This window comes from Peromyscus leucopus, chromosome 8b, assembly GCF_004664715.2.
Source record: "Peromyscus leucopus breed LL Stock chromosome 8b, UCI_PerLeu_2.1, whole genome shotgun sequence".
In the NCBI taxonomy this organism is placed as follows: domain Eukaryota; kingdom Metazoa; phylum Chordata; class Mammalia; order Rodentia; family Cricetidae; genus Peromyscus; species Peromyscus leucopus.
In genome coordinates, this window is record NC_051086.1 from 53,097,280 (window position 1) to 53,119,237 (window position 21,958).

The 21,958-nt window shown below is 44.6% G+C and overlaps 1 protein-coding gene across 1 annotated transcript; it reads left to right on the plus strand.

Moving 5' to 3' along the window:
• Window positions 1-2,650: 2,650 nt before the first annotated feature.
• Window positions 2,651-10,825, plus strand: LOC114693214 (C-type lectin domain family 10 member A-like). The gene is made up of 10 exons (XM_028869520.2): window positions 2,651-2,913; window positions 7,250-7,351; window positions 8,200-8,313; window positions 8,820-8,915; window positions 9,000-9,071; window positions 9,151-9,222; window positions 9,380-9,466; window positions 9,560-9,711; window positions 9,790-9,896; window positions 10,039-10,825. The coding sequence occupies exons 2-10, from the start codon at window positions 7,291-7,293 to the stop codon at window positions 10,196-10,198; spliced, it is 921 nt and encodes a 306-aa protein (XP_028725353.1). The 5' UTR covers window positions 2,651-2,913; window positions 7,250-7,290; the 3' UTR covers window positions 10,199-10,825.
• Window positions 10,826-21,958: the final 11,133 nt, after the last annotated feature.

Sequence of the window (21,958 nt, forward strand, 5' to 3'; positions counted from 1 at the left end):
CAGTAATTGATAGAAGTGAACAGAAGAGGTAGAAACAGAAAAAAAAAAAAAACAAACAAACAAAAAAAAACCAAACCAGCCAAGTTGTCCCCTTTTCAGACAATATGATTCTATATTTAAAAGACCCTGAAAATTCCATCATGAAACTCTTAGATCTAATAATTATGCCCAGCAGAGTTGTGGATCCCACGCCAGCATCTGAAAATGGTGTTTTCTGTACACTGACTGTGAACATGCCTAGACGGAAGTCAGGAGAACCGAGAACCGTCACATTCACAATTGCTTATACACGACCCTAGGAGGACATCTAATCTGAGGTGAAAGACCCTACTACAAAACCTTGTGGAGGTCCCTGCAAGTGCCACCACCAGCAGAGAAACGATCCACGTGAGGCAAGAAGCTTCAACCTGAGTTAGCTAGTGTTGGTTCAAACTTCTAGAGACTGACACTGGGTAGTTTATTTGAGACATATTTAAGTACAGTAAAATTTTGGAAAAAGGTTTTTTTTGGTAACAATGACCTCAATCCCACGTGCACAATAAAGCTTAAGATGTGGCACATTGAAACTCTTGCAAAGTACATGTGACCTCTTCCATAAAGACTGGCTCTAAAGCTTAAGGACCTAGGGGAGGATTAGGTATGGTCTAGGTCATACAGATATCATAGAAGTCGCCAAGCTACAAAGTGCATGTGTCATCTCCCATAAGGATGGGTTCTATTGACTGAAAAATAATGCTGAACACAAAGGTCTAGAGAGAAAGTCTGGGGTAAAGTCTGGGGGATTCTAGTAAGGCCCAGCTCCACAGGTAGCACAGATCACCAGGCTCTTGACTACATCCACTCCAGCCTTCCGGGGAGAAAACAAGTTGAAAGGCAAGTCTGGGTAGTTATTTTTTGTTGTTTGTTTGTTTCAAGACAGGGTTTCTCTGTGAAACAGTCCTGGAACTCACTCTGTATCCCAGGATGGCCTCAAACTCACAGAGGTCCACCTGCCTCTGCCTCCCAAGTGCTGGGATTAAAGGCAAGCGCCACCACCGCCCAGCAAGTCTGGGTGTTTAACATTCCTGGTTTCTCTAGTGTTTATCTGTGAGCACAAAGACCTTGTGCCCTTTACAAAAACTGAAGAAGACACAAAAATTTTCTAAGTACTCTCATGTTCATAAATCAACAGAATTAATACTGTGAAAAATGACTGTATTCCTTGAGTGTGATCTACAGATTGGGTATAACCTCTATCATTTCCCTGGATTGGAACCATCAAAATCATGCACCTCCATAGTTCAAACTTGTAGAACTCAGGCTGGTTGATATCATGCTGGAGCTCCCTCTGATCTTCTTCCCCATCCTTTTCTAAGGGTGGGTTCCTACTAAGGAGCCTATCCCCTGTACCCCAATTCAGTTTCAGCATTAGCTTGCAAAATCTGTCAGCATTCCGCCCTCTAAAAACTACTCAAGACAATCAGCTTAGGGAAAGGACAGCCTTATCTGGAGTCACATTTTCTGTGATTTCAGCCTATGGTTGATTCCATGGCATTGTGCCCACGACAAGACTGTACATCACATCAGGAATGTGTGGGAGCCAAACCACTCAACTCCTGGCTAGGAAGCAGAAGAGAAAGAGGAAAGGGCTGGGATCCCACAACCTCCTTCCAGAGCCAAGAAGGCTTCCACTCAGTTGCCTCTAAAAGGGTTGGTTACCTCCCAATAGCAGCTGTCTGGGGACCTTTGTCTAGATCCAAGAGGACCCTAGTCTAGATCCAAGCTATAGCTCTAACTAGAAACACAGACTAGTCAAAATATCACAGAATAAGTCAAACAAAAACATGATGGAAAGGTGCAAACACAAACAGGCAAATCAAAAACGAACACACAAAACGAGACGCAGGTGAACGGAGTGTGTTTTATGATGGGATGTGTACAGATGATCCTGACACACACCAGTTCAGCAAAGCAGGTAAGGGTCAAAGCGGCGATGCAGTCGAAATGGAAAGCGACGACAACAAAAAGAAAACAAACTGGAAAGGTTTTTGCTTTTCAACACTCAGGTTCCTGATTGAAATCCAAACAGGGCATGTGTTCCGAAGATCCACGCGCTGACAAGACTTCGTGAGGAAATGGATGTCCGGTGGGAAGGCTGAGCAGACAGAGAGCCAGGCTGGTGTTGGATGCCATGGAGTTTGACTTAGGGTTGTTTCCTTCCATCACCCACACTGCCTCCTGAGCTAGTGGGAATCAATGGCCTATTCTACCCCCCCCCCCGAATTGATGCTTAATAACGCATGATGCTCTCTCTCTTTACTCCTCCTCTCCACTCTGGTCAGGACATGGTTTCTTTGCCTCTCCATCCTTCTGAGTGGAGTGAGGGGTGTAGAGATGGAGCGTGGTCCTGGGGTCCTCAGGTGCCAGGGAGTCAGATCGGGTTTTGACTCTGCGAAGTGAATAGTGAATGAACTCCCGTGGAGTTCATAGACAGACACCAAAATTCATGGTGTCTTGGCATGGCAGGAAGCAAATGAAGATGAGAGACATAGGAGAAGAAAAATAGACTGTCCCTTGTTGTAATCCTTCTTCCCTTAGTGAAAAATGAGGAAGTCGTAGGAGCTTCAAGAAAGAGAAACGGAGGGAGGCATACCCTGGAAGATGATGCTGAAGCTTGTCTTTTACCTCACTTCCACAATCTCCACAAACAATTCAATGTTTACTGTCACAAGTTGAGAAAAATTGGGTGTTCCCCAAACAGACCATTGGACTTTCAGACACAAAGGACCAGATGAGCTCTGACACGTCTGTGACTTCAGCTTGGTTCCTCCCACATCAACCCTCTGGGATATACTTCTCCACTCAGACCGACTTCCCACCCCTGGTCATTGTTGCCCAGGAAGCCGAGAGTCACCTTCTCCAGACTTCACACAGGTAACCGGGCTGGGGTCGCCAGGGCGACCAGTGGGACAGGGAATGTGTTAGGGATACAAGGAGGGACGGACTCTAGGCCTTGGGTGGAAGGAAGTGTGCAGACTTAGGAAGGGCTTGTGTGAGACTTGGGACTGACCCCCTTCACTGGATCCTAGTTTGAACCCACAATTCCTAGTTGGACGAAGGCTCAAATTCAGGCCCATCCTTGGCCCCTTCCACCTGTTTTCACCCTAACTCTAGCCTCAGCCCTAACCTCAGCTCTTTGCTTAACAGACTTTGGAGATATCCTAGATTGAAACTACAGTCCTAACCTGAAATACACTTGCTCATGTGTGTGTAGGAGTATGTATACATATATGCACATGTGTGTGGAGGCCAAAGAACAACCATAGCTGGAATTCCTCAGGAGCTATTTATACTGTTATTGTGTGTGTGTGTGTGTGTGTGTGTGTGTGTGTGTGTGTGTACTGCATGCATGTGTGTGCACTGTGTGTACAGGTGCACGCCTATTTTAAGACATGTTCTCTCATCTGAAGCTTGTTGTTTGGACTCGTCCCTCTGCCAGTGAGTTCTTATGATCTGTGTCTGCTGCACTCCCACAAGCCCTGGGGTCGCAAAAGTGTGTCACTACACCCAGCCTTTACCTGGTGCTAGGGATCCGAACTCAGGTCCCCGCTTGTACAACAAGCACTATTTCCGCCGAGCCGTCTCCCCAGTCCCACATTGGGTTTTTTGTGGTTGTTGTTTGTTTGTTTTTTGAGACAGGGTCTCTGACTGACCTGGGTCTTGCTGATTAGGCTGGGCTGACCTGGCAGCCAGCTTCAGGGATCCCGCTTTCTCTGCATCCCCAGCACTGGGATTGAAAACAGGAGGCCATGCCTGGCATGACACCGTGCCTAGACTTTTCTTTCTTCCTTTTCTAAACTGTACTTATTACTTGAGTTCTATGTATATGTGTGTCTCTGTATGTGAGTGTGTGCATGTGAGTGCAGGGCCCCTCCGAGGCCAGAGGAGCTGAACCTCCCTGGAGCTGGAGTCAGGGGCCATTGTGAGCTGCCCAGTGTGGGAGCTGAGGAGTCGAACTCAGGTCACCTGCAAGAATGCTACATGCCATCTCTCCAGCCTTTGCCCAGCTTTGCCCCTGGGTTCCGGGGGTTGAACTTAGGTTCGCACGTGTCCGGGGCAATCACCTGACTGATTGAGTGCCCTCATAGGCCCTTACCCCAGTCCCAACCCCAGCTCCTACCTCAACTATAACTTGTTTCAACCCCAGATCCAATTTGACTCTTCACACAAGTCCTGCCCAAACCACCCAGACTCAGCTCTATTTTACTTCCAGTTTTATTGCAAGCTTAGGCTCAATTCCTTCTGTGCTGCTGACTGGGCACTGATGGGAGTGTCTCAACACGAGATACAAGGACATGTTCTTCAAAGAACAGTATGACTTTGCTAAAATTTTCCTTTGGAGTGCTACGTTCTAAGTTATTTATATTTTTTGTATCTTTGAATCATAAACCATCATGAAAATTTGCTCTTTGTTCTTTCTACACATAAAAAATTAGAATTATTCATAGGTGGCCATGAAAATGCTAAGAAAGTTTCTGAAGACAATGTATTCCAAATGGGCAAATTGATTATTGAGATATTGATAGGTATTATTGAAAGAACAAAAACAAGTTGTTGGGCTAGTAAGATGGCTTATGGGTAAAGGAGCTTGCTGCCAAGCTTGACTTGAGTTCAGTTCCTGAAACCCACAATGTGGAAGGAGAGAACCAACTCCTACTAATTATCCTCTGGCTTCCATGTGTGTTCCATACTACATGTGTGCTTATGTATGCACAAACAGTAAATGCATGATAAACAACAGCAACCCCTTCCTGATTTCCTATGATTTTTAAATGATGGGCTAGATAAAATCAGTTTTCTTTGGACTGTAGTATCCTTAAATCCTTCAGAGTGAAACTGTGGTATGAGACCTTTCAAGAGAGAAAGCTTCTGTAAGGCAAAGAACACTGTCAAGAGGGCAAAATGGCAGCCTACAGAATGGGAAAAGATCTTCACCAACCCCACATCCAACAGAGGGCTGATTTCCAAAATATATAAAGAATTCAAGAAACTAGACATCAACAAACTAAATCATCCAATTTTAAAAATGGGGTACAGATCTAAACAGAGAATTCTCAACCCAAGAATTTCAAATGGCCAAGAACACTTAAGGAGATGTTCAACATCCCTAGCCATCAGGGAAATGCAAATCAAAATGACTCTGAGATTCTATCTTACATCTATCAGAATGGCTAATGCTGGAGAGGATGTGGAGTAAGGGGAACATTCCTCCATTGCTGGTGGGAGTGCAAACTTGTGCAGCCACTTTGGAAGTCAGTATGGCGGTTCCTCAGAAAACTGAGAATCAGCCTATTACAAGACCCAGATATGCTGCTCTTGGGAATATACCAAAAGGATGTCCAATCATACTACAAGGACATGTGCTCAACTACATTTATAGTAGCTTTATTTGTAATAACCAGAACCTGGAAACAACCTAGATGTTCCTCAACTGAGGAATAAATAAAGAAAATGTGGTTCATTTACACAATGGAGTATTACTCAGCTGTTAAAAACAAGGATGACAGAAAATTGAAGGCAGATGGATGGAACTAGAAAAAAATCATCCTGAGTGAAGTAACTCAGACCCAGAAAGACAAACATAGTATGTACTCACTCATAAGTGGATATTAGCTGTAAGTAAAGGATAAGCAGGCTACAATCCCCAGACCCAGAGAGACTAGGTGAACAAGGAGGGTTCAAGGGGAGATGCTGGGATCTCCCTGGGAAGGGGAAACAGAAGAGAGTTTGTGAATGGACTGAGGGTGAATGGGGATGGGAACATGAGCGATCAGGTTCTGGCGGTGGGGAGGGGAGACTACAGAGGGAGAGAGTACTGAAAGAGGCCACTGGAAATGGGGGGCACATTTCTGGGACAGATAAAAACCCAGCGAAAGGGAATCTCCCAGGAAAGACCCCAGCTAAGACTCCTAGCAATAGTGGATATGTCGCCTGAACTGGCCTTCTCCTGTGACCAGATTGGTGCCTGCCCAGTTGTCATTGGATGGAAACAGATGCAGACTCACAGTCAGACATCAGGCAGAGTTTGGAGAGTCCTGAAGAAGAGGAGGAGAAAGGACTGTAGGAGCCAGAGGGGTCAAGGACACCACAAGAAAACTCACACAGTCAACTAACCTGGGCTCACAGGGGTCACAGAGACTGAACCCACAACCAGGGAGCCTGCAGGGACAGACCTAGGCACTCTGCCTATATGTTACAGTCATGTAGCTTGGTCCTCTTGTAGGACTCCTAACAGAGGGGACAGGGCTGTCTCCGATTCATTTACTGGCTTTTGGGACCCTACTCCCCACACTGGGTCACCCTGCCCAGCCTTAATAGATGGGGAGGTGCTCAGTCTTACTGCAACTTGATGTACCATGTTGTGTTGATACTCATGGGAGACCTGCCCTTCCTGAACAGAAACGGAGGAGGAGTGGATGGGGCGTTGGAAACAGAGAGAGGATGGGAGGAGAAACTGGGAGGAGAGGAGAGAGGGGAACTTCCACCAGGATATAAAATGAAATGAATGAATTGAGAGAGAGAGAGAGAGAGAGAGAGAGAGAGAGAGAGAGAGAGAGAGAGAATATATCAGGTTTCTCAAAGTAAACGGAGAAGAAAGACTTTCTACACATGACCTTTGGAAGTTAGAGTGGTTGAGGGCATTTGTGTGTTCAGAATGTGTCAGGAAAGGCATCCTTTGGCCCTAAAGAAACAGTATGTTACCGGTGGTTGGTGGTGCACACCTTTAATCCCAGCACTCAGGAGGCAGAGGCAGGTGGATCTCTGAGTTAGAGCCAGCCTGGTTTATGGAGTGAGTTCCAGGACAGCCAGAGCTACACAGAGAAACCCTGTTTCAGAAACAAGCAAACAAACAAACAAACCAAAAACAATGAACAAACAAACAAAAAACGCCAGCACATTGTCGTCTTTCAAATGCTTTCTCACTCTGGCTGATGCTGCACAAGACAGGCAGCACAGAGTTGTACATCCTGAGCTCCAATTCTACCTCCAAATTCAGCGCCAGGCTCCACTGCTCCTTGATGCGATGCTGACGTCATGTCTCGCCTCAGCTGCAAACTCATGGCTACCTCCGCCCTCGTGGTAACCTCGGCTCATTCTCCACTGGAATACCCCACTGCAGCCCCAGCCTCGCCCTCGGCTCCACCCCACTTCTTGCCTCATTCTTAGACCCATTTGCACCCCAAACTGAACCCTGGTCTCTCCATTTCAGTCCTGAGAGCCCCAGAAGCGTGCATTTGTCTGAACAAGACAATGACGTATGAAAACTTCCAGAACTTGGGGAATGAGGAGAAAACCCAGGAGACTGGACCAGGTGAGAGGAAGGAGGAACGGAGTCTCCTGAGTGCGCTCTGAGTATGTCTGCCAGAGTTTCTGCTGTCGTTTCTCACCACGCACCAGTGAGCTCAGTCCCACTCCGAAGGCCGTTACATTGCACATACAAGGTCCTCGGAGAGACAGGAACAGAAAGAGTGACCTGGCTTCCTGTGCTTTGTGGGAGGGGATGGCGGTTATGCATGTGGGTACACGAGGGGATGGCGGTGGGTAGCTGGGTTGGGAGAAGCTCAGCCTTTGCTTACACAGTCATGCAAAGGCTAAGGGCCTGAAAAGGGCCTGGCTGTCCCCAGCCACCTCTGTGTCCTTGTCTCACTCCAACTTGGAGGTAAGACCTCACAGAGCACGGCAGTCTGTGCATTCCCACACGTGTGCACCTGAGCCCGGACACAGGGGAGGCTTATGAGCGAGGACTTCTGTTGGGTCACGAGAGGTGAGGGGCTGGAGTACCCCCACCCCAATCCTTCTTAGCCTTTCCCTTTACAGCATTACCAGGACCAAACAATCACCCCTAAATAAGACCCTGGAGCCCAAACCTCCTCTATCTGTCACACTCTAGAGCAGAGGTTCTCAATCTTCCTAATGCTGTGACCTTTTCATACAGTTCTTCATGTCATGGTGACGACCCCCCAACCATAAAAGTATTTCATTGCTACTTCGTAACTGGAATTTTGCTACTGTTATGAATCATTATGGAAATATCTGATATGCGGGGTATCTGACATGGGACCCCTGTGAAAGGGTCGTTTGACCCCCAAAGGGGTTGTAACCCACAAGTTGAGAGCAGCTGCTCTAGACCATTTAACCTGACGCCCTCTTCTCTTTCAGCGGCTCCCCCCAAGTCCTTCCTGCAGAATATCTTCTCTTGGACCGGCCTCCTCCTCTTCTCCCTGGGTCTCGGCTTCCTGCTGCTGGTGGTCATCTCCGTGATTGGATCCCAAAGTGGGTGCCCTCAGGCTGGCAGGGAGGAGAGGGGTCACAGGGCTGGGGGAGGAGGCAGTGATGCACGACAGCTCAGGAAGAATGAGGGTCACGGGTAGGCATAATGGAGGCAGTGATGGGCACAGACGGCACTCGGGACAGCAGTGAGGGCCGTGGTGATGACAAGGTTAACATTCAGAGAAGCACAATGGACAGTGACCTGAGTGGGTAGTAGATGGGAACAATGGTGGGACACTGTGGGGACATGGAGGACCGTGATGGGGATGGTTCACCCTTTGCTCACACAGTCATAGTCTTCACTCACTATTGTGCTTGGGTTACACAGTCACATTACCTCACCTCCTCAGCCTCAGTTTACTCATGTGTAATACTGGGTAACAGCAGTGCCTGCCCCACTGGGCTGGCTCTGTGACCCAGAGTGCTGCTCTGTGTGCCGAGTGCCAGCTTAGTGCTGCCCAGAGGGGACAGAGCGACCTTGGTCCTCATCATTCTGTCCCTCTCATCAGATTCCCAGTTAAGGAGGGACCTAGGCACCCTGAGAGCCACTCTAGACAACATCACCTCCAACACGAAGGCTGAACTCCAGGCCCTGACCTCCAGGGGTGAGCTGGGCTGTGACCGGGTTCTGGGCAGGGGTGGGCTGGGTGCAGAGGACAGAGTCCTGAGCTCCAGGCCTTGTTCTGCAGGTGACAGCCTGCAAGAGAGGATCAGCTCTCTGAAAGTGGAGGTGGAGGACCACAGGCAGGAACTGCTGGCAGGTGAGGGGCCCTGGTCTCTGAGAGTGTGCAGAGGGTGTGGGCGAAAGCGGGTTCCTGGTGCTGACCTGTCGTCTTCCAGGCCGAGGCTTGAGCCAGAATGTTTCTTCTCTGGAGAGCATGGTGGTGAAAAAGGAACAGGCATTCAAAACAGGTGAGACCTGGGTTTCCTGCACCCTGGGAGGAGGTGTGAGTGTGTGTGGTGTGTGGAGTTCCTAGACTGAACCCTGTGCAGGCCATCTGAGCACCAGGAACTCACCAAGCAGATGTTGCAGGAGAGCAGTGTTCTCACTTCCATCTGTGTGTCCCAGGTCTGTCTGACATAACGGAGAGCATCCAACAGCTGGGCAAGGACCTGAAGACCCTGTCATGCGAGCTGGCCAGCCTCAAGAACAATGGTGAGGATGATGATGGGTGTAGGTCTCTGTAGTTTATGCCTGATGTCACACTGTGCCCCCCTCAGCCTCTGTACCCTCTCTGGTGCCTCTTAGGCTCCAAAATGGCCTGCTGCCCTCTTCACTGGATCGAGCATGAAGGCAGCTGCTACTGGTTCTCTCAGTCTGGGAAGTCATGGCCTGATGCTGACAAGCACTGCCAGCTGCAGAATTCTCACCTGGTGGTGGTCAACTCCCTGGAGGAGCAGGTGTGCCTCGATGGGCGCTCCTGGGGGCTGTCTGTTAGAAGGAGAAGTCATCTCCCCCCCTTTTATTTTCTTCCTCAGAAATTTATCCATGACCACAAGGGCCCTGCGCACACCTGGATGGGCCTAACGGACCAAAATGGACCCTGGAGATGGGTGGATGGGACCGACTTCGACAATGGATTCAAGTACGTGCTGCCTACAGCTTGCTCCCTCTACCTGGGAGTGTGCTATCTTTTTAGGGGGTGACCCTGGGGGTTTGGGACAGGGAGCTTCTGGTAACATGGCCAAGGGCCTGATCTCCTGTAGCTCAGAGCCATTTGTTTTCAGGAACTGGAAGCCATTGCAGCCAGATAACTGGTATGGACACGGGCTGGGAGGAGGCGAGGACTGTGCCCACTTCTCTGAAGACGATGGTCGCTGGAATGACGATGTCTGCCAGAAGCTGTACCGCTGGATTTGTGAAACAGAGCTGGGCAAAGGCAGCTAAGGGTCTCCTCCCCCAGCCTATACCTTTAGTGCCGTAAGCCTCTGATGTCTTGGTCTCTCCGACATCTTGGGGGCGTTTTTTTCTAGGATTTTAAGAGGGGCTAAAGGTTGGTATCTGAGGAATATAGTGTTGTGTTTGGAATGGTGGGGTTATTGGAACCCTGACACAGTGTACAGCCTGTTACTGTCAAGTTATGTCTTTAGAGTAAAACAGGAGAAATATACATTCTCTAGTTGTCTGGTCGTCGGTGGTTAGGACCTGGTGGTGATCTGGCTAGCATCAGGAAGCCTTGGGTGGGTGGTGGCAATATGAGAACTGAATGACCTTTGGCCAGATTTGGGGGGCGGGGCTATGGAGCCAGGAGCTAGTAAAGGTGGCCCCAAGGGAAAGTGTAGAGGGTGGAACCCAAGTTGTTTGCAAAAAGATATGATTGGAGCTTCAGGTCAGGAAAGATGATGTCAGTGATGATTCCCTCGTGGACAACACTGTAAATACTGGAGACTAGGCGCATGATCGGGTAACCCTTAAGCTGACTGGCCCAACGGGACATCTACCCCCAATCCCAGCCTTGTTCTCTTTATGCTTTAAAAGAGCTTGTTGTTTTTAAATAAACCAGTCCTAGCTTGACTTGGCTCTCCACTGTGTCTGATTGTCTTCTGGGAAAAAGGGAGGCTGGGGAATGGGGGTGGGGGTGGGGGGGAAGCAGCCCAGTTACCTTTCCTTGGTTCCAGGTCGTCCCTTCTCAGGAGACCTAAGTTCTTGGTGGGGCAGGACCCCACAATGCCTATAATCCTAGCACTCAAGAGGCAGAGGCAGGAGGATTCCTATGAGTTCAAAGTCAACCTGGTCTACAAGGTGAATTCCAGGCCAGCCAGGGCTACACAGTGAGGCCCTGTTTCAAAACACAGAAGAAAAAAAGAAAGAAGATCCCTTCATATTGATAATGGGAACACTCTGCTGTGGGATGTCTTTCGGTATGCTGTGAATATGTGTTGTTCTGATCGGTTGATAAATAAAGCTGTTTGGCCAATGTTAAAAGTAATATAAAAAAATGAGCCACATAAAGATAGAAATCACACAGAGAGTCTGGATTATATTATCTTTGGAATTTTTAACTACAGAAAGATATTTGGTTGTAAAGGCTGCTGAGTTAAATATATATATATATATATATATACATACATATATATGTATAAAAGGTATCTTGACTTCAAAATTTATGTCTAAGGATATGTTGCTTTGGAAAAGAGGTTCTGCTGTTGTTTTCACAGAAGATGAGAGCCTATGGATTACTTCTAAGCTAATATGGTTTGACCGCTGAGAGGTCTCCAGATGTTCCAACATCCAGACAACTGGCTCGGAGAATGCAGCATCACAGACTACTCCAGTCAGGACTTGACCATAATCCTAAACTTTTCTTTATGTCCCCATAAGACTACCAGCACCCTCAGTCAACATGAAGTAGCCTAGCATTTCCAAAAAATAGATTTGGATGTTTGTCTTTGTTTAGATTGTTGGTTGCAAATTGTTATTGGCCATAGTCAATTTCTTTCTAAAAAAGCAAGGGGGATATGATATAGAAATGTAGGCTATAGATATGATAGGATGAAAAGGTAGATTATTGAATTACTTTTAAAGAGCAACAACTTGTTTAAAATGTTTTACATTGGGCCGGGCGCACGCCTTTAATCCCAGCACTTGGGAGGCAGAGCCAGGCGGATCTCTGTGAGTTCGAGGCCAGCCTGGGCAACCAAGTGAGTCCCAGGAAAGGTGCAAAGCTACACAGAGAAACCCTGTCTCAAAAAACCAAAAACAAACAAACAAACAAAAACCAAAAAAAAAAAAAAAACCCAAAACATAAAATGTTTTACATTGCTAAGAATTTTAGTTTATCGATAGAAATTTAAAGTTAATTTTGTTATACTGTATGTATATTTCTATTTTTTAAGGTATTATGTTTATGCAGCTCATTAGAAATTGTAATATATAATCAAGAAATACAGATTAATAGTCATCTAGGAGAATCAAACTTATAATCATGTTAGTTAAGTTTTTTAGGTATATAAAGGTATATTTCAATTAGGTAGGTAATCTTCAAACACTTCAAAGACTTACAAAATATGTCATTTAAAATGTTTTAAAAACTTAGACTTTATGGACTGAGTGAGTCCATGTATAGTGAGACATGACTGCTCCTGGCAGCACCGATTTACTTCAAGAGAGGAGATGGGCATTGAAGACACTCTATATAGAGTTTATCTTCTTCTTGGCAAAAATAGCCATTCGGTCAAGAAACTGCTCTTGCCTGGACTGCTGATAATATGTTGTATAAACTGGACATGTAGGACCCATGGGAAAATGACCACTAAATTTGCCAAAATAAAGCGAAATGGTCCTTCAGGTTCCTGTTTCATAGAGGAAACTGCCAGACATTCTACAGGACACAGGGAAAAATGACTGAGAGACTCTAGGCCTATGGGCTGAAGACAGATGCCCCAACATTGTAGAGGAACTTTGGGTGACTGTCCAGGCAGCCAGCTGTCTCTGTCATTCTAGATTTTTGGAAGTTGTGTACAATGCACTTCCTATTTACTTAGGTAATATTATATCCTTTTGGGGTCTTTGATGGAGTTGAAGACTAGATAGTTATAATTATAATTTTCCTTGGTTATGATAAAAGATAAATTAGATATAAAACTTTAGACTCACAAATATAGGATAGATAGAATATTGTCTTCAACTTTGCAAAATATAAGTAAACTAGATATTATAACTGTAATTCTTGCTTGATAACTGTTTTGTTGTATGTAATTTTACTATGTTAAAATTAAAACCTTCCTTTTTGATTAGACAGAAAAGGGGAAGTGCTGTGGGATGTCTTTCTGTATGCTGTGAATATATGTTGCTCTGATTGGTTGATAAATAAAGCTGGCCAATGGTGAGGCAGAATAAGGTTAGGCCATACATTCTAACTGGAGAGAGAGGAAGAGAAGAGGGGAGATGCTATCAGCTGCTGCCCAGAGAAGCAAGATGTGAAAATACCGGTAAGCCACAGCCACATGGCAACTTACAGATAAATAGAAATGGGTTAAGTTATAAGAGCTAGCTAGCAAAAAGCCTGCCATAGGCCATTCAATTAGTAATTAGTATAAGCCTCTGAGTAATTATTTTATAAACGGCTGTGGGACTGTGGCCAGGAGGGACCATGGGGCCAGGCAGGACCGGAGAAACCTTCCAACTACAACACTCCATTATGAGCATAGAACAATTCTGAAGATGTATGTACTGAGTACTGGTGTATGCAATTTCACAAAACAGACACTGCTGGACATAATGACACAGACTGACCTCAACACAATAATACTTTAAGACCAACTCTGACAGGTCATACAGGCAATACATACATACATACATACATACATACATACATACATACATCAGAGCTGTATGACATTATAGAGCAAATGGACTTAACAGCCGTCTATAAAATATTCTACTCAAAGGCTACAGAATACATATTCTTCCAACAGCCCATGAAATTACCCTCAAAAAACCAGATCACATTTTTGGGACACAAAGCAAGTCTTAGCAATTACAAAAATATTAACATAATTTCATTTCTTATATATAATCACAATGGATTAAAACTAGAAATCTATATCAAAAGAAAATACAAAAATATATATATATAAACTCATGGAGATTGAACAACACACTGTTGAGTGAAGAATGGGCCATTGAAGAAACCAGGAGTAAAATTTTAAAATTCTTAGAAATGAATGATGTCAAACGCATACTAGAACCTATGGGATGCAATGAAAGCAGTTCTAAGTGTATAGCTATAAATGCCTATGTTAAAAAGTTAGAAAGATCCCAAGAAATAACTTAATGATGTGTCTCAAGATCCTAGAAAACCAAAATCAAGCCAAACTGAAAATCAGTAGATAGAAAAGAAGGTCAAAGAAGAAATAAATGAAATGAAAAATATACAAAGAATTAATGAAATAGAGTTGATTCTTTGAAAAGGCAAAGAAAATGGACAAGTTGTCTTTTTCTGCAGTGGTTTCCATTTGCTGCAAAGAGAAGATTCTTTGATGAGGAGGAGTGACAGAGACATTTGTCTGTGGGTATAAGGACAAGTGTAGAATGCCGTTAGGAATTATGCTGGTCTGATAAATTGGCGGCAGCAGCTTCTCTTCTAAGATCTGTATCCTCACTAATCCTGGGTAGTTGGTTAGGTTTCTCGTACCAGGCATGATTTCCATCCTACTGAGTGGACCTTGAGTCCAATTAGACAGTGTTGGTTACTAATACGATATGAGTGCCACTGTTACACCTTTAGGGATATCTTGCCACACTGATCATTGTCACAGTTTGTAGGCGTCACAGATGGATTGGGTCACTGACTGTGTCTCTTCTTTGGCAATTTACATAATAATTTCTGGTGTCATAAAAAGCTGGCCCACAGGAAGGAGGCTTTCAGGCTAGATTCAGCTAAAATCTTCCGGATCTTGTGTCCAAAGTACATGGTGTTGACTTCTGAGAAGTAACAAAGGCACACATAGCCCTAGACACAAACATAGTAGAGCGTATACGGAGACACAATCATCTACGGATGAGGCAGGATGAAAAGATTGTAAGAACCAAAAGATGAGAAAGTCGGCTGTGAGTGCTGTGAGATTGTGTCTCCTAGAAATGACAGGAAAGCTGCATCCATGACACCTCGACGATAAGGCTGCCTAAACAAGACCTGGGCAATGACAGTGACAGTAAATGTGCTAACTCAGAAGGAGGAGATCTCATGGGTCCCACCCCTAAGCGAAGAACCACAGGCAACTATAGACTACTGAGAGAGGGAAGATTAGCCTCTCCCAGGGATGGACCCCCTAGTTGGTTATTCAATACCAACTGGTCATGTATACCCAAGCCACACTAAATGGATTCCGAAGGTATATTTATATGTTTATGTATAAACATGTAATAGTATTAACTAAAGAAAATGAGGCCAACAATTTGAGGGAGGGGCACATGGAACGAGGGCGGAAGGAAAGGGAGGAGTGATATAATTGTATTTTAATGTAAAAGTTCGTAATAAAAATTAACATAAAATACAAAAGAAAATTGACAAACTTTTAGCTACACTGACCAAAAGAAAGTGGGAGGGGCCAGAGAGATAGCTCAGTGGTTAAGAGCATGTGCTACTTATTCAGAGGACCTGAGTGTGGTTCCCAGCTGTCTGTAAGGATAGCTCTAGAGAATTCAATGCCCTATTCTGACTCTGTAGGCACCAGCACACCAGCACACATAAGCAAACACACACACACACACACACACACACACACACACACACACACACACACACACACACACACACACAGCTTAATAAAAGGAGAAGAGGGCTAGAGAGGTGGCTCATAGGTTAAGAGCACTGACTGCTCTTCCAGAGGTCCTGAGTTCAATTCTCAGCAACCACATGGTGGCTCACAACCATCTATAATGAGATCTGGTGCCCTCTTCTGGCCTGCAGGACACATGCAGGCAGAACACTGTATAAATAATATGTAAATAAATCTTAAAAAAAAAAAAATGTGGGGCTGGAGAGATGGCTCACCAGTTAAGAGCACTGACTGGTCTTCCAGAGGACACAGGTTCAATTCCCAGCATCCACATGACAGCTGACAACTGTCTATAACTCCAAGATCTGACACCTTCACATAGACATACATGCAGGCAAAAAACCAATGCACATAAAATACAAATAAATAAATTATTTTTAGAAAAAGAAAAAGAAAAGGAGAAGACCCAAACTGAAAAAAGCAGATGTCAAAAGTAAGACATTACAATAGATACTTATGAAATAAAAAAGATCATTAGGCCATATCTTGAAGAGCTATATTCTAATAAATTGGGAAATATAGAAGAAATAGATACATTTCTAGACACACATGACCTACCAAAATTAAAACAAGAGGATATAAACAACTTATTAGGTTTATAACAAGTAAATAGATTGGAAGAGTTATAAAATATCTACCAACTAAAAAAGACAGAAAAATAAAATTTTCAGAAAAACAGATGGAACTAGAAAATACACTGAGGAGTGTAACCAAGGCCCAGAAAGACAAGCTCTCGATGTTCTCTCTCTCATATGTGGATCCTAGCTTCACGTTTTTAGGTTTGTGTGTTTATTGGAGTCTCTGTAGAGGTTAGGAGGCTAGGAAGGACCCATGAGAGGGGCTGAGGGGAAGACGCCTTGGAGGGTAAGAGAATAATAGAACATGTGATAGGAGAGGGGAGAAATACTGTGTTGAGTTTAAGTGGGACAGCTGGAGAGGCGGTCAGTGGTTAAAAACGCCACTGCTCTTACAGAGGAGCCAGGTTTGGTTCCCGGCACCTACGTGGTGGACCGCAGTCATCTGTAGCTCTATTCCAGGTGATCCAGGGCCCTCTTCTGACCTCCATGGGCACCAGGTACATATGTGGTGCATGGACATAAACCATACATATAAAATACAGGCAAACACCCATACATATAAAATAAATTAATCTAAAATTAAAAAAAAGATTTAAGTGGGTTGGAGAGTTGGATCAGTGGTTAGGAGTGCTTGCTGCTCTTCTAGAAGATTCAGGTTCAATTCTCAGTATCCACATGGTGACTCACAACCACCTGCAACCCCAGTCCCAGGGGAATTCAACACCTTCTCTTGCCCTCTGTGGGCACTAGGCACCACCATGCTACAAACACATACACACAGACAAAACACACATCATATGAAATATTTAAAAAAAATAAATATTTAAGTGGGCTACTCATTCAGAGGACCTGAGCTTGGTTCCCAGTAACCACACTGAGTGGCTCAACTGTCTGTAACCATATCTCTGAGGAATCCAATGCCCTCTTTTGACTCTGTAGGCACTAGCACACACACACACAAAAAAAAAAAGAGAGAGAGAGAGAGAGAGAGAGAAATGGGAATAAAGGGGATTAACCAAGGGTTATGAAAAAAACTAAGGTTGTATGAAAAAAATCTTATGGAAACCTACTACTTTGTAAACTAGTTAAGTAATATATAAGCAAACAGAAGAGTTTGAGTGAAGATACCTACATGGACACAGTGCTACTCTCAGAAGACATGGAATAATCAAATCAAAACAAAACAAAAGAAAAATCTCGGGGCCAGTCATGGAATGCCTTCCTATGAGTTGTTCGTCAGGAATTCTCCAGAGCACCCTGCCCCAAACTATTCAGGGTATTGCTATTGGTCTAGGTTGCCCACTGCCACTAGATAGTGAGATCATTTTTCTGAAGACAACTCACTTTGGTTTCAGGACATAGAGAAATGAAGCTGAAATTGATCTGGAAACGTCTTCCCTGCCAGTTAGCTTTTATAATGCAGGAAGGTGCTATGCAGGCCACTGAGGGAGAAAAAGAACCAAGAATATTACCTAGCCTTGAGCTCCGCGTGCCACAACACTAACCTTCTACTGGTTATGGTGTGTGAGAGGTGCCCACTGGTGTGATGGTGGCATGACTGTTATGGAGCAACCAGTTACTTTCTTATTGGATTCCAGGGTCTGCTCCACAGGAGAGAATCGTGCCTGACATTGTAAACTTGGTCAAAAGCCCATCGTTAGAGAAGGTATGGACCCAGGAGGAAAGCTAATACTGCTGTTTTGTGAAATGGACATATTGTCCGACTGCCTCCTAAATATTCATGTTTATAACCACAGTCAGAGATGCTCCTTTTTTATTTTTGGAGTGGAGAGTCATTAATTAACATAGCAAGTAATACAAGACTCTTGACTTGTAAAAGCACTGAGAAAAAGTGATTGTTAAGTGCCCAGCTCTAAACGGGACAGCTACATAATGTTTCCTCCCACAGGCTCAGGAAACATGGGAGAGGTAATAGAAAGGATGTAAGAAGTGGAGGATGGGGAGAGTGCTCTAAAATGCTGTCTTCTGGGCATGAGATGGCCAATATACTCACAAGCTCACAGAACAAGATTGAGCCTGTTAGCACTCCACCATGGATTGGGGAGGGGCTTATGAGGGTCATTGGTGATTGATGGCTGCTGGGGAGGGAGAGCCATTCTTCAGGGGTGTACTGACAGTGAGCATTCCATGAGACAGTAAATAACTTTACCTCCATGCACATCAAGCAACCCTAATTAAATTCAGTGGGGTATAAAAAAATATTGGGATAGATATGATCAAAATTCATTGTATACAAGTATGAAATTTTCAAAGAATAAGTATAAAAGAAAAATCATGAAAGCAGAAAGGGGTGTAAGGAAGAAGACCGTGTCCAGTAGGAAAGAGATGGGGGGGGGCGGAGATACTGGGGCAGCGAGGTAGTTTTATTTCATTTGTTTTTTTTTTTTTTTTTTTTTTTTTTTTTTTTTGTCAACTTGATACAAGCTAGAATCATCCAGGAAGAGAGTATCTCAACTGAGAAAAAATGTCTCTGTTAGATTGGCCAAGTCTGTGGAGACATTTTCTTGATTAATAATTGACATGGGAGGATCCAGCATACTGTGGCTGGTGCCACGCCTGGGCAGGTGGTCCTGGGTTGTATAAGAAGGAAGGCTGATCTGGGCATGGTGGCACACGCCTTTAATACCAGCACTCTGGAGGTAGAGACAGGAGGGTCTCTGTGAGTTTAAGGCCAGCCTGGTCTACACAGTGAGTTCTAGATCTAAACAGATTGTCACTGTCTCAAAAACACTGAAGAAGAAGAGGGGGGAGGAGGAAGAGGAGGAGGAGCAGCAGCAGCAGCAGCAAAGCAAACAGGTGGAGCAAACCATGGGCAGCAAGCCAGTGAGCAGCACTCCTCCATGGCCTATGCTTCCTGCCCTCAGGTTCCTGCCTTGAGTTCCTGCCCTGATTTCCCTCAAGGATGGACTGTGGAGTTGCTTTTGGTCGTGGTCTTTATCACAACAGCAGAAAGCAAACTAAGATAGAGACTGAATATGATCAAAACACATTGTATACATGTTTGAAATTGTCAAAGAATAAATTAAACAATTTTTTTAAATGAAAGCAGGCATCATCTTGGCAACCTGGTGGAAAGTGCCACTTACTCTAAGGAAGGGTCGTCTCTCTTAATTTTTTTCTGGAAATTCCCTCACAGATCCACCCAGAGTTGTGTCTCTTAGCTGTTCCAGATGTCATCAAGTCGACAAGATTAACTACTACAGCACCCAAGGAAAGAGATCTTCCTTAACACATGGTGTTGAGAAAGCTGGACATTGGTAGGAGAAAAAACTAGAACAAACACCCCCATTTTTCTATCTGTGCAAAAATCTATCCAAAGCAGATCAAAGGCTTTAATATAAGACCTGAACCTTTGTAAGTACTAGACGGAAACACTTCAAGGTAGGCAAGAACTTTCTGAAAAGGACTCTAATAGCCCAAGAAATAATAACAAGAATTGATAAATTGGATTCATGAAATTGAAAGGATTCTGTGCAGCAAAGGAAACTATTATCAAGGGGAAAATGGCTCTAGAATGTGGGATCAGTTGTCAGTGACTCATCTTCCTGGAGATGAATATCCCACATACATAGAGAACTCAAAAATAAACATTAAAAGGAAAACAACCCAACCAGTACACAGGCAGGCAAATCAGACAGTTTTCCAAACAGTAAGTACAGATGGCCAATTAATGTGTAGAAAATTGTTCGGCATCCTTAGTCACCAGGGAAATGCTGCTGGAAGCTGCATTGAGATTCCAACTCGCCCCAGTCAGAAAGGCTGTCAAAAAAACAAACAGCAAAGGCTTGTGAGGATGAGGAGCAACACCTTGTTTGCTGCTGGTGGGAATAGATTTAGTTCAGTCACTACTGAAACCACAGATGGGGTTTCTAAACAACTAAGCTGAGATGCGCCATGTGATCCAGGTGTGCATTACCAGGTATATACTGAAAGGAATCTATGTCGACATATACAGAGATACTTGCACAACAGTGCGGTGGTACTGTTCACAACAGCCAAGTTATACCGTCAGCCTAGGTGTCCACCAACAGATGAACACATAAAGGAAATACGTTAGAGGCTTAGACACCAGCATGTAGTGTTACTGGGAGCTGACAGAACCTAAGATATGGAGTCTCCTGAAAAGTGTTCCAGCCACTGGAGGCAAGTCCTTGATGTGGACAGAGGACCATAGCCTTGTCCTCCCCCCTTTTCTTCTGTCTACGAGGCTAGGACTTCTGTTACCACATACTTCTGCCGACTTACCATAGGCTCCAAAGTACCAGGAGAACCAATCATGACTGAAACCTTCTTAACAGGGAGACAAAACAAGCCGTTCCTCTTCTCAGGTGGGTTTGCATTTGGTACAGTCGTAGAACGCAGCAAAAGTAGTTAAAGCCAAGTGAACTTCTTTTACCTTCATTTATTTACTTTTTAAAGGTTCATTTTCTTTTTATGTGTGTGGGTGTTTTGCCTGCATGTGTGTCTGGGCACCACATTCATTCAATGCCCACAGAGGTCAGAAGAGGACAGCGGATTCCCTGGAACTGGAGTTAGAGATGGTAGTGAGCTGCCAAGCAGGTGCTGGGAACTGAACCTGTGTCCTTCCGAAGAACAGCCAGTGCTCTTAACCACTGAGCCATCTCTCCAGCCCCCAAGCCCTTCTTTTCATTATAAACAATGGAATCTCTTTCTAAGAATTCCTCTATTAGAAGCTTCGATGTCTTAGTCTTTCACTTAGTTCATTGTAGAAGAGTTTCTCACTCCTCTTGAGACTCTTGTCCTGTAGATTTTTGAAAGATGTATATTTATTCTTGATTTCAAGCTTAATTCCTTTATTATCTGAAGCCATACAGTGTCAGTCAGGGTTCTCTAGAGGAACGGAACCGACAAAATAATATCTATATGTTAAAAGAGGGTTTATTAGCGTGGCTAGTCTAACAGTGTCTGTCCACTCACAGAAAGACCAAGAATCCAGTGGTTCACACAAGGCTGGTGAGCTCAGCAGTCTCAATGCAGTGCTGGAGTCCTGGAGGAATCCTAGAGAGCTGCTGGTCTTCCGTCTCAGTCGGAATCCCAAAGAAGTGATGGGTTCTAATACCAGTGGAGAAATGGCTGGGCACCAGCAGAGATGAGCTGACCAGGGAGAGTGACGGCAAGCAGGCAAAAGGAAAATCGTCCTTCGTTCATGTCCTTTAATGTGGGCTACACACTGGAAGGTGTGTCCCAGATTCAGGGTGGGTCTTGCCAACTCAAATGACCAAATCATTACAGACATGCCCAACTGCCTGGGTTTCAGCTGATGTAGTCAGGTTGACAACCAAGATCCGCCATCCCACGTACTGAATGCAGTTATAGTCTGTTTCATCTTCTTAAAGTTTGGTTTTGGTCTGTGCCGGCATATAGATTCGACGAAGCTGCATCTGGACTTGAAAATAGTGTGCATCTGCTGCTGTTGAGGAGGCTGTCTCACAATGCCTGTCAGCTCAAGCTTGTCGAGGGCATCTTTCAATTCCTCTGTGTTCGCTGGCATGTTGTCTACATAGTCTATTACTCTAGAAGATGTGTTGAAACTTTCACTATAAGGGTTTAGGTTCTGGTGGTTTTTGCATCATGTATGTTGAAGGTCTGCTGTTAGGTACACACACAATATCCATATTAAGGATTGTTCTGTCTTATCAAATTAACCATTTTAAATTTAATAATTATTGTTATTAGCATGTGAATGTGCATGTGCGTGTGCGTGCGTGTGTGTGTGTGTGTGTGTGTGTGTGTGTGTGTGTGTG

What these genes read in the sequence shown, in the direction of transcription:
- LOC114693214 (XM_028869520.2), top strand. Translation starts at nt 7,291, where the DNA reads ATGACGTATGAAAACTTCCAGAACTTGGGGAATGAGGAGAAAACCCAG. An exon ending in CTCCGTGATTGGATCCCAAA is followed by an intron (nt 8,314 to 8,819) that starts GTGGGTGCCCTC and finishes CCCTCTCATCAG; the next exon opens with ATTCCCAGTTAAGGAGGGAC. An exon ending in GGAACAGGCATTCAAAACAG is followed by an intron (nt 9,223 to 9,379) that starts GTGAGACCTGGG and finishes TGTGTGTCCCAG; the next exon opens with GTCTGTCTGACATAACGGAG.